Source organism: Rhagoletis zephyria, unplaced genomic scaffold, assembly GCF_001687245.7.
Source record: "Rhagoletis zephyria isolate East Lansing unplaced genomic scaffold, Rhagoletis_zephyria_1.1 Rzeph_scaffold_06543, whole genome shotgun sequence".
Taxonomy (NCBI): Eukaryota; Metazoa; Arthropoda; class Insecta; order Diptera; family Tephritidae; genus Rhagoletis; species Rhagoletis zephyria.
The window spans coordinates 3,248-16,750 of NW_016163626.1; the positions used below are offsets into that span (position 1 = coordinate 3,248).

Consider the following 13,503-nt stretch of genomic DNA (forward strand, 5'->3'; position numbering starts at 1 on the left):
ATTCATTCCTTAAGTTGCATAAGGGATAATTGGCGAAAAATGGCGGGGGCATAAAATTAGGGTCTGCAGTGACAGCCACACTGCTCTAAAGGCCTTTGAAAATCGCTTATACTTCTCTAAGAATTGTCCTGGAATGCGAGTTGTTGCTGCAAAGCTCCAATGTTAATTGCGGCCTTATAGCTCTCTCAAAATACTCTGTTCCCTCAAAATATGTTAAAGCAGCTCTCCGATTTTAGTCCTAGATCATCACAACTACTTATTTGATTTCTTTCTATAGTACAGTGTGTAGAGATGTATTAATTTTGACATAACAAAAAAAAAAAAAAATAAGGAAAACTTGAAAACTCAATGGGCCGTATGCATAAAACTTAAGCAGATGCTTTTTCTTAAAATTTCAGATCTTTTACTCGATTTGTTCAAATAAATTTAAGTGAAAGTTATGGAATTTTAAGAAAAAGCAAATGCTTAGTTTTTATGCATACGACCCAATGTTGACTCCATCATAAGCAAGTACTGTGCTTTTAATGATAACCACCGTCTTAGGTGTAAAAAGTTAAGCTTATTGGTAAGTTTGCATTTATTCGAGTTTAATACGGAAACAAATGTTAATCATCACTCCTTTTGTACATACATACATATATCCTTATATTATTACTAAAAATGCTAATGATGTGTATTCGCTTTGAGGCCTCAAACAGGCCATTGAGAGAAATTTACAATTTTTTTTTTATTCTTTCGTAGCTTAAATTTAGCCTTAAACATTATAAGAGATTTCCACACGTCATACAAACAGTTTGCTTTACCTTTTCCATCAGAAAATATATTTTGTTTTGCCTCGCTTAACAGCTACAGAATTACACCACAATTACTTATTTATTATTACATTTCTACGAAGTAAGTACTTAACTACAGTTACTGAGTGAAATGATAATTTCTTACAGCATAACTCTTCACGCCCAGCTGTAAGTTGTCATTAGTCACTAGTCATTTGTCACTTACATACATACATACGTTTATTTAAGTAGTAAATTCGCCAGGTTTTGCTTTGCTCATAATATTTTTTTCTTTACATAAAAATGCTACGGTTTCACTGCCATTCAAGCGGTGTTTTATGAATTTCTTTTTTTTTATGATTTATGCACATCTTTTGTGTAGCTTACCATGTTTTCGAGATTTTTTGCAAAATCGTTGGTTTTGGTTTACAAAATATTTCTATCTTTTTTTGTGCAAATTTTAGTAATGCATTGCATTGTTGGGCTTGAAGCCTAAATTCTTCCGTTGCAGGAATAGATGTATCTCGCGGAAATTTGGTCGACTCGATTCGTTTCGCTGCCAGCATTCGCACATTAAATCATAGATTTCACGCGGGCAATTCAGCGGCATCGGCAGCAGCTCCTATGAGAATGAAGAGATAAAAATTATTTACTTCCATAAGTGGGCTTTTGATGGCTGAGTGACATTTTAAGTTTTGTATAATGCTATGAAATATTTTATTGCATATGAAAGCTTTATATATTAGACAAAGTTTTTGGATAGTTGAAAACGTGGACATACTTTTTTTGATAATTAAAAACTAGACATAAATATTTGTTAATTAAAAAACTAGACATAATTTTTTGGCAACTAAAAACAAGACATATATTTAGAAATTTAAAAATTGGGCATATTTTTGTTTGCTAAAACCAGACATAATTTTTTTTACAGAGATTATTTTTACAGACATAATTAATTTTACAGACATAATTATTTTTAGAACATTAAAAGCTAGACATAAATATTTGGTTATTTAAAAATTGAGAATTAAAAAACCAAATATAATTTTTTGATAGCTAACAACCTGGAGATAAATTTTTAGAGCAATAAAAAGTTTGAAAAAAATGTTTGGTCATTTGAAAACTAGACCTATGTATATTTGTGGCCATTTAAAGGCTGGACATAGCTTTTTGATAATTACAAAACTAGACATAAATTTTTAGAGCTTTGTAATAAAAAACCCATACATATAGTTTAGGTAATCTAAGAATTGATCATAAATTTCAACCCATGTGAAATTCGAACATGAATTTGTAGTTGTTTAAAAATTGGACAAAAAATTTTAATAATTTAAAAACTGGTTATTCAATATTTAGTACTAACTGGTAAACGAGGCTTAAATTTTTGGTAATTTAAAAAGGGGACATACATTTTTGACTATTTAAAAATTCGACTTAATGCTTTAATAACTAAAGAATTGGACATTATTTCTCGGTAATTAAAAAAATGGACATACATTTTTCGTAACTTAAAATTGGCCATAAATTTTTAGCTCTCAAAAAATTAAAAATAAATTTTTAGTTTCTAAATATTAAAAAAAAATTTTAGTCTCTTAAAAATTGAAAATAAATTTTTAGTCTTTTAAAAGTTGAAAATAAGTGTGTGGTCATTTAAACTTGAACACTAATTTTTGGCCATGTAAAAGGTGGGCAGAAATCATTAGCAACTGAAGAAATAAAACTGACGTTGACAATTGTACATAATCTTTTGAAAGATGTATAAAAAAATATAGAAGACACATATGTCCACTTTTACTGTTAAGTTTTTTATGCACACTTTTTACAATTCAATAGTAGTACGCCTATTTTTTTGTCTATATTTTATAAGCACTTATAAAATGTATGTAGGTAGACGATTCTACCCATCTTTTTAGTGTCCACTTTATATAACCAGCTTTTATATGACCAAATTTGTCCAGTTTCTAAGTGACCATGAATTTTTGTTCGGTGTTTTATTTTTTGGTGCAGTTCTCAACTGACCAAAATAAGAATAAAAATATGTGTCCAATTTGTAAATGACAGAAATTTTTGGTCCATTTTTTTATTTTCCAAAAATTTATGTCTAGTTTTTCATTGACCATAAGTTTATGTTCAGCTTTTACCAAATTTTCATGTCTAGATTTTATGCTAACATAAAGTGATGCCCAGTTTTTGAACGACCAAAAGTTTATGAATAATTTTCAAAATGTCATAAGTTTATGTAAAATTTTTATGTGACCAAAAATTTATGTGCAGTTTTAATGTTACCAAAAATTGGTGTCCAGCTTTTATAATGACCAAATTTATCCCCACTTTTTTGTTGACCTAAAGTTTATCTTTAGCTTTTACCAAAATTTCATGTCTAGATTTCACGTTACCCAAAAGTACTTCCCAGTTTTTGAGCGACCAAATGTTGATGAAAAGTTTTCAAATAAACATAAATTTATGTCCAATTTTAAACTGAAAAAAATGTATGTGCAGTTTTAATGTTACCAAAAATTCATGTCCAGCTTTTATAATGACCAAAATATGATGTCCAGATTAAACGCTAAAAAATTTTTATCCAGATATTAAATGACAACAAAGTTTTGTGAAGCTTTTAAATGACCAAAAATATACATAATATGTTCAGTTTTTATTGACCAAAATTTATGTCCAGTTTTTTGGTAACCAGAAGTTTATGTTCAGCTTTTAACAAAATTTCATGTCTAGATTTCACCTTACCAAAAAGTGTTTCAAATAAACATAAATTTATGTCCAATTATAAAGTGAAAAAAATTTATGCCCAGCGTTAATGTTACCAAAAAATTTATGTCCAGCTTTCATAATGACCAAAATATGATGTCCAATGTCCAATATATTAGTGGCAACAAATTTGTGTAGCTTTTAAATTACCAAATATGTACATGCTATGTCCAGTATTTAAATGGCCAAAATTTTCGTCCAGTTACTTTCAAGCGTTCAAATATTTATGTACGCAGAAATTTAGTACATAATTTTTATTAGGTCTGNCTTTCAAGCGTTCAAATATTTATGTACGCAGAAATTTAGTACATAATTTTCCTATGTCTAATACTCACATGCAACTTATCATCCGCATAAATATGTCCGATATTCTCGATGACCTTCTCATCTGTCAAATGTTCGTAGGGTTGTTCGCGCGCAAAAGTTAATATCTCCCACAGCGTTACGGCAAAAGACCAAACATCCGATTTTGATGTGAATTTACCCTAAGGAAAATAGAAAATAGTAATTAAATTTTCATAGTCGCAGTATTTTCACAGCATTATTATACGTATAGTACATTCATACATACATAAATATAATTTAATATAGTTTTTCAGCAGATTTTCTAGAAAAAATTGTATTCGTTTCAATAAATTAGTTGCAATTATTAACCTAGTTATCTCACATTTTCATAATTTAATGAAGTTTTGATTATGTTTTGCTTAAACCTGTGTCTCCAGTAAATTACATCAGAGATAATACATAATTGGCTGTTTCACTTGCAACTCAGACATTTACAATTTCACTTAAATGCACGAATGCACAAATTTTTGCACAGATGCGATTTCAACTGAATTCGCCTGCAGTTAAATCTGTATCTTGTTATCCGTAGTATTTTGTTGTTTTTGCAAATGCGCTGTTTGTAGAAGTCATCTGAAATGATTGACAGGCGAATTTTGTGTAAATTAATATTACCAAAAATAAGATTATTTTGACATTACTTAAGCAGCTTTTATAAGTGAGCACATTTTTCATATAAGTACATAGTATTGTGAATTTCAATTTCTGACTGAGCCGAGAGCGTGGTATCAATCAACGAAAGTTAGTTCTTATACTGGTGCTGGCATAGAATGTTAGATACAAATTTCCAAATTAAAACAAAAGATAGTTTTGGGGTCGGTACCTGGGTTTGAAAATTATTATTTTTTCTACATCCTAAAAATTAGACAATATGTTTAATTCAGAGACTGAAAATAAAAGTTATTTAAAAATTTTTGATATCAAAAAGGCATAGTGAAAAAATTATGTTATAGCTTTTTCAAAGCTACCGTTAGACTCGTCTCTCATTGTAGATTTTGATTCCTCCATGACTTTTAAAAATATGACTTTTATCATTTTGATCAAATAATAAGGATTATTTCTGCTTTTTATTTTTTTAAGGCACAAATAAAAGTTAAAATTTGCCTTTTATTTTTTTGAGCAGAAAATAATCGGTAATTGTCGACATTTATTTTTTCAGGCAAAAATAAAAGTCAAAGTTAAAAATCAAGTATTCCAGAGCTGTGTTATATTCGAATTTGATAGTTTTGAAGNTTTATCATTTTGATCAAATAATAAGGATTATTTCTGCTTTTTATTTTTTTAAGGCACAAATAAAAGTTAAAATTTGCCTTTTATTTTTTTGAGCAGAAAATAATCGGTAATTGTCGACTTTTATTTTTTCAGGCAAAAATAAAAGTCAAAGTTAAAAATCAAGTATTCCAGAGCTGTGTATATTCCTACTCCTACTTGGACTTTAATAACCCCTATACCCAAATACCAAAATACCAGGGTTAGTTCAAGNAAAATAAAAGTCAAAGTTAAAAATCAAGTATTCCAGAGCTGTGTATATTCCTACTCCTACTTGGACTTTAATAACCCCTATACCCAAATACCAAAATACCAGGGTTAGTTCAAGTCTATATACATATGTATACATACAATACATGAAGGGAGTTTTCGTTAACGGCATTAGATCTGCACCGATTATTCGATTTTCAAAACTGAGGCGCCAAATTAAAGGGCTTAGTCACCAGATGTATATACCACAAGGCATGACTTTTTTGAATAGGGTTGCCACCTTTGTTTGAATTATAAAATCTGCACTGTTAGTTGTATTAAAACAGGAGAGGTACCAAATAGAAGGGCTGTGCCTGTAGCTGTGCAAGAAGGTTTCAGTTTTTTGAATAGGGTTGCCACCTTTGTTTGAATTATAAAATCTGCACTGTTAGTTGTATTAAAACAGGAGAGGTACCAAATAGAAGGGCTGTGCCTGTAGCTGTGCAAGAAGGTTTCAGTTTTTTGAATAGGGTTGCCACCTTTGTTTGAATTATAAAATCTGCACTGTTAGTTGTATTAAAACAGGAGAGGTACCAAATAGAAGGGCTGTGCCTGTAGCTGTGCAAGAAGGTTTCAGTTTTTTGAATAGGGTTGCCACCTTTGTTTGAATTATAAAATCTGCACTGTTAGTTGTATTAAAACAGGAGAGGTACCAAATAGAAGGGCTGTGCCTGTAGCTGTGCAAGAAGGTTTCAGTTTTTTGAATAGGGTTGCCACCTTTGTTTGAATTATAAAATCTGCACTGTTCGTTGTATTAAAACAGGAGAGGTACCAAATAGAAGGGCTGTGCCTGTAGATGTGCAAGAAGGTTTCAGTTTTTTGAATAGGGTTGCCACCTGCTTCTAAAATAGAAGACTTACACCGTTCGTTGTATTAAAACAGAAGAGGTGGCAAACAGAAGGGCCTGTAGATGTGCAAGAAGATCTCAGTTTTTTAAATAGGGTTGCCACCTGCTGGTATATACATCTGGTGGATAAGCCCTTTAATTTGGCGCCTCAGTTTTGAAAATCGAATAATCGGTGCAGATCTGATGCCGTTAATAAAAACTCCCTTCATGTATTGTGTGTATACATACATATGTATATAGATTTGAACTAACCCTGGTATTTGGGTATAGGGGTTATTAAAGTCCATGTAGGAGCTTCAAAACTATCACACTCGAATATACACAGCTCTGGAATACTTGATTTTTAACTTTGACTTTTAGTTTTGCCTGAAAAAATGAAAATAAAAGTCAACAATTACCGATTATTTTCTGCTCAAAAAAATAAAAGGCAACTTAAACTTTTATTTTTGCCTTAAAAAAATAAAAAGCAGAAATAGTCGTTACAATTTGCTCAAAATGATAAAAGTCAAAAAATAACTTAAATTTTTTTACTTTTATTATAAAATACATAACCGGTACGGTCTCTGGTTTAATTTGACCAGCTATAACTTAGTGAGTTTATCAATTTATATAAATAAGTTTCAAAATTTATCAGTTTTCAAGGCAAACAAATTTGNTATCACACTCGAATATACACAGCTCTGGAATACTTGATTTTTAACTTTGAATTTTAGTTTTGCCTGAAAAAATGAAAATAAAAGTCAACAATTACCGATTACTTTCTGCTCAAAAAAATAAAAGGCAAACTTAAGCTTTTATTTTTGCCTTAAAAAAATAAAAAGCAGAAATAGTGGTTACAATTTGCTCAAAATGATAAAAGTAAAAAAAAACTTAAATTTTTTTACTTTTATTATAAAATACATAACCGGTACGGTCTCTGGTTTAATTTGACCAGTTATAACTTAGTGAGTTTATCAATTTATATAAATAAGTTTCAAAATTTATCAGTTTTCAAGGCAAACAAATTTTCGATCTAAAAAAATTTGATGAAGTTTGAGGACATAAAGTAGTAGTTTTTCTGGTAACGCTTTTGATCTTAATGGCTTATATTTTCAAAAGTCTCGAAACATTCAACAAAGTAATTGATTAGATACAAGAAATCTCTTCTAACAATGTTTTAAGTTTTTTCTCTGAGAAACAACAAAATGTTAGTACTCTTTCGAGTACTTTTGAGGCTTGTCAAGAATTTCTCGCGACCGTTTGAGAAATTTCGGATTTGTAGAGACTTTTATAGATTATTTGGGCCTTCGATATTTATTTTTCGAGATCTTGTGAACATTTTTTCAGTTTTTCGTGGCCTTCATGGATATTTTTTAGGCTTTTTGTTTTATTTTTCGGGATCTTTTGAAACTTTTCGGATTATTCTCAGATTTTTGGGGGATATTTTGCGGCTAATTGGTACTTTATCATGGCTTTTACTGCGAACTTTTGGCTCTTTTTTTGCGAATTTCTTGAATTTCTCGGGACTTTTGATTTTATGATTTTTCAGGGGTTTTTCGAAAGTTTTCAAGAGTTTATAGCGACTTTTCTGGATTAATCGGGATCTCTTGGGATGTTTTGTGCGACTGTTTGTGAGACGTTTTGTATACTAAAGGACTTTATTGGAGTTTTTCTGACCTTTTATGAATTTCTTCGGGACCTAGTTTTTTGCTGGTTTTTTTCGGATTTTTTCGAGATTTCTCAAGATTTTCTCATGAACTTTTAAGCGCTACCGGAAATTTTTAAGATTTTTTGGACATTTATGGACTTTTTCGAGACGTTACTTTTCGGGATCTTTTGAAAATGTTTAGGATTTTTGGGGCTCTTTCGAATTTTTGCGAAATCTTTTATGGCTTATCAGCACTTTCATGCTTATTCATGCATTTTTGGTTTGGAGGTTTTTTCGAGACTTCGTGATTTATTTTTAAATAAAATTTAGAATATTTTTTTGGGATTTTGCCGGATTTTTTTTTCGTAGTATCTTCTNTTTTCGAGACTTCGTGATTTATTTTTAAATAAAATTTAGAATATTTTTTTTGGGATTTTGCCGGATTTTTTTTTTCGTAGTATCTTCCGCGACTTATGGGCAATTTCTGATAACCGTTCCGAGTTAAACGGGAGTTTTTGGCATTTTTCGGCAATTTCTGCATTTTTATGGTTTGGGTGGTTTTCTTTGATTTTTCGGGCTTATTCCGGATTTTTTCGGGAGCTCGTGTTTGTAGATTTATCAAGAACTTTTGAAATTTTTTCGGCACTCTTCTGAATTTTGTTCGGTACTTCATGCTTTATTTTTTGTATTTTTGTGGAATCATTTGGGTCTTTTTGGAACCTTTAGATTCTGTCGGATTTTTTCGGGACTTTGTGGGATTATTTTTCGGATATTTTCATGACTTTCTGGCACTTTTCAGGAACCTCAAAAGTACATGTAAATATAAACTATCTTTTTTCTGAATGCCTGAAAAAGTATCAAGCAAAAATTAGTAAATTCTATATTAAAAAATTTGAACTAAACTCGACTTCGAAGGCTCAGATTATAAAATAATTTTCATCTAAAATTCATAATTAATTACAACATAACTTTAACTCAAATATTTACATGCAGCTTAAAGCTCCAGCATTTGCCGAAATTAAACTGTTTTTGTGAGGTGCCCAAAATACAAAGTATCCTCGTAGCTATTAAGCATTCATTTCATTGCCTTCTTGCTGCTTTTTGTTGCAATTGCGCCGTTATTTAAATTTCTCATTTTTGCTAAAATCCACAAACATTTCATTGCCGTTTTTGTGTTTGTGGGCAACTTAATCCGACCGACGCTTTTGGCCATACTCGTTCGCATACAATTCAAGCGATTTAGACGAGTCATTCATTCATTCACTCGCTCATTCACGCAGTCATTGCTTTCTATTCATTTCAGTCATTGCTCCCTCACTTATTTGGCTTGTTTTTATGTACTTTGTATGTATGTATGTATGTATTTCAGTTTGTGCCACACAATCAGTTTTCTATTCAAAAAGGAGATATGAGTGTTTGCTGCCAGCCGCAGCAGGCACTATTTTACTCCTTTCATAATGCAAGTGATGCACTGTAGCGCGGAACAAAGTGAAAAAAGGAGGAAGAGAAAAAATACGACAGCAGAAGCGGAAGATGTTAATATTACAAAAAAAAAAAAAACATTGAAGCGAATGAGCGAAAAGTGCCTCTAAACCGCACTTTTACGGCCAATTTGTACATTTCACAGAAAGTTACTATCAAAAAAGTATGCGGCGCAGACAGACAATCGCGCACACACACATATTCACTGCTAGAGTACCCAAATTAAATGCCAACTGAATTGACTGGAAAAAGTACTTAAAAGCGCTTACTAAACTAACTGAAAATTCGTTCTTCAAAATATGAAAAAAAAAAATCAAAATGCTACTATTCAGGCAAAAAAATGGTTGGAGAAAAAAAATTAAAAATAAAAAGTAAAATAAGAAATGCCCGAAAATTTCACTGCTATACATAAAATAGTAAAAAAAAATACACACACACACACAAAAGAAGGGGAAGAGAAAATTGTCGGAGCGCAATGGTGAAAATTTTCTAAATCCCATCCGTACGATTTCGTGTGGAAAATACGCGCTAAATGAAAATTTATACGCCTGGCGCACGGATTAGGCGAAAATGTGAAAATACGAGCGCGCAAGTTCTGGTGCGCCACTGTGTACCAGGGATGAAAAATGGAAATTTCAGATTGTACCTAATATCATAAAATAAATGTACCTAAATGAGACAGATTGTACCTAAAAAAAGTTACATCATTAATTTGTAGTTTTTTTTATAAATTTTATACAAAACATGAATACGAAAGATGGATGTACTTTAAACATGATTCGGTTTTTATTTTAACGCGTTGTTTTTATCTAATTTTGGCTACTGAAAAATATTGGCGAAAAAGACAAAAAACGCACTTTGCGAAGTATACTTCTTTATCCAGCTTTTCACAACAACAAAAGTCTGCTAATTTATCCGATTCCTTTTAATATGTGCAGCAAATTGCCGTAAATAACTTCGAAAGCATTTTAAATATATTTCCAGAAATTAAAAAGCGAATATGAGTCAATAGTTCTCATCTAAAGAAAATATGCAATTTTAAGTCATCCTACTCTCTAAAAAAATTGTGTAAATTTCCTAGCTAAAAGGTAGGTTACTGATTTCCTACCTTATTATTCGCGAAATTACATGCTCGATTATGCAATGGATAGTTTGTTTAAATGGTGTGCGTAAATTTACTACGAAAGTGTGTACAAGGTACAAAATACAAATCTGCTGTTTGATTTCACCCATAGAATTGTGTAAAGCCGCTAACAAAAAGGATTTTTGCACACGAAAATGTGTAAACGAGAAAAATACATATTCATCGTGTAAATTTAACCAAAAAATTTAAAAATAAACAAAAATATACTCGATTTATAGTCGCATTTTTAAACAGATTTTTTAGAGTACAGACACTGGGCGAATAAAGGCTGGTTTTCATTATGTCATATTTTGACAACAAAATTTGTCGATATATTTTGACAAAACTTTCTTTCCTTTATCCCTACCTTTATCGATGATATTATGGGCTAAAAACTTACAAATAACCGCTTTAGCAGCGCATGTACACGCCTGAAGGCCTATTCTATTCTGATCTAAATCAATCAAAAGACCATTTTCTAGTCCCATTTGACAATTTGTTTTCACTCATTTGACCGCAAATGCCATTGAATTTGACTTAGTGAAAATAAGCGTTAAAATTAATATAAAAAATTACGAATTTGAGGATAGCTAAGTGAAGCGTTAATTTTTCGTAGTGACTGCTCTAAATGCAATGTAAAATATTTAAGATAATACATAATATGACTTTTTTAATTTGTTCCTTTTGACCACTTTTCTTTAGAATTGTTCATTCTTCAAAATGAAAGCGAAGCTTCTCCCGTGCCTACAAGTAAATATATTTTATTTATTTATTTTAAATATATATACTAGCACGGTAAAGGAAAAAGAAAAAAAACTAAAAATGCATCTGATCAAAAGATGATTGTACCTAAAATCTTGTGACTGTACCTAATGTACCTTCAAGTCATCAAACGTTGGAAAAAGGTACAATTGTACCTACTTTTTCATCCCTGCTATGTACTCGAAAATAAGACTCATCTACGCCCTCTCCCCCACGTGTACTTACGTACACACATTTATGGCTGTAAATTTACGCTAAAGTAATTCTCACTTAGCGCGGGTGGCTTAAAAAAGTCCTCCTCAGTTGATTTCGTTTCATTTCATTTCAGCTCAGCTCAGCTCAGCGCTGCTTTGCACTGCTAGTTATTTGCGCTTTTTATTATTTGCCGGCTTTGGGCAAAATATAGTTTGTGTATAAGTGCATCTTTACAGAAAAATACGTTTATCTGTCATTTCGTTTGCTTTGGCATCTTTTTTTTTGTTGTTGCGTGTAAGTTCAGCGCCCGTGTAATATTCATGGTAGTGCGCTTGAAATTAAAATTGGCGAAAAGGGTTAAGGCTTTAAGTGGTGTAGCCTGGGAGGCGGCTGCATTGTAGTAGAAATTGTAAGAAGGCAAGTAAGGATGGACATTTTTTGTGTTTTGTCAATGGAAGTGAAAAGGTTTTGAAAGTCAGCAGCAATGCATCTATGGCTGGGGTTGGGCAGAGATTTCTCATTCGCTGGTTTTGAAAGAGGTACCGATAGATTAAAGGTTGCCCAAAGATTTAAATTTCGCAACATTGTAGAAGCTATATGAAGGCATACTCGTACGTATCCATGACATCTTTAAGCACACAATTCATTGCAAATGTGACCACTTTAAAGGCCTATTCGAGTTGTATAACCACAATCTGGAGGAGTTATTTGACCAGCGCCATCTGTCACTACTTCGACTTGATTGTAGTGGCTTAACAAATGAAAAAGTTGAAAAAGCAACAACAGTTTACGTGGCGAACTTAGCTCAGTAAGTAGACTGATGGCTATGGTGGCTGGGGTCGTTGGATCGAATCCCAGTTGAAGAAGTTTGATGAGGAGATGTGGTGATCTCCGAAATCGCTATAACTTCTACCAAAAAATGTAAATTGTGTTTTTTTTCAAAAAAAAAAAAAAAAAATTCATNAAAAACGGCCTCAAGCTCAATAAAATTGTTGAATATAAAAGTTTTAAGGCCATAAATAACAAAAATAAAATAAGTGAAGAAATAAATTAATCTATTGCGCCTTACTTTGCGATACTTTCTTCCAATTTCCTGACGAATCAAGTTGAATTTCACTTTTAAATACGTGGCAACCCTCTTAAATAAAGTTCAGAAATAAAGATTTTTAAACCCGTTTAGTTCGACGCCCATCTTTTCATATGTATTTCCATTAATTTGTTAAATAATTTAAGTTTAAGTTTTTAAACAGGTGGCAATACTTTTTAATATTCTAAATCTTCAATTAGAGGATTTTTTACCACTCCCTTTGTAAAGTGCATATTTAAATACATATTTCAAACAACTTTTGAATACTTCAATTCAATTCGACTTTTCAAACAGCTGGCAACGCTGTTCAACATATTTTAAGACAAAACCTGGTTAAAACTTTTTCGACTGACACCCATATTATGATAGATATTTACATTAACTAATTCTCTACATTGAAGTTGAATTTAATTTTTAAAATAGTTGGCAACCTTCCTACATGTAGTTTAGAAATTAAGTTTTTTACAAACACATTTTGATTGATATCCATATTGTAGTACATAATTTGTTTAACCCATTGCATACATTGAATTTGATTTTGTAAACAGGTGGCAACCCTCTCCAAGATATTTTCGAACCCCAACCATTTTCACTTGAAAAATATTAAAATTTTCTAATTGAAATAATTTAATTTGAACTTGTTTTGAAACAGGTGGCAACCCTCTTACCTATAATCAAGGAGTGAAGCCTGTTCAACACAACGACACACATAATTTAGTAACTAAATTAACATATCAAATAAGTTGAATAAAAGTGGCGACTAGCGGTTCCTTTATAACTTACCCCTCCTCAGGAAATGAATTAAAGAGATGCAACAATTGGCCCTATGGCCAGTAAATGTTTTTACGAACGGATCGAAGCGGACTGGAGATTTCACTGGTTGTGCCTTCAGGCGCTAAAAGCGGGATATGGAAGAATTTTTGTTTGGAAGAGTGGGAAGAAAAAGCAGAGCTACTATCCACGCATTTACTAATAAGTTGTACA

The 13,503-nt window shown here is 31.5% G+C and overlaps 1 protein-coding gene across 1 annotated transcript in view; it reads right to left on the bottom strand.

Moving 5' to 3' along the window:
- Positions 1–1,072: 1,072 nt before the first annotated feature.
- LOC108373282 (discoidin domain-containing receptor 2-like) overlaps positions 1,073–13,503 on the bottom strand; it is a 28,932-nt gene continuing 16,501 nt past the window's right edge. Inside the window, exons 3-4 of the mRNA XM_017629144.1 lie at positions 3,872–4,021; positions 1,073–1,395 (exon numbers count right to left, since the gene is read on the bottom strand). Of these exons, the coding sequence (XP_017484633.1) occupies positions 1,234–1,395; positions 3,872–4,021 (312 nt within the window). The 3' untranslated portion in view covers positions 1,073–1,233. The remainder of the gene's footprint in view (positions 1,396–3,871; positions 4,022–13,503) is intronic.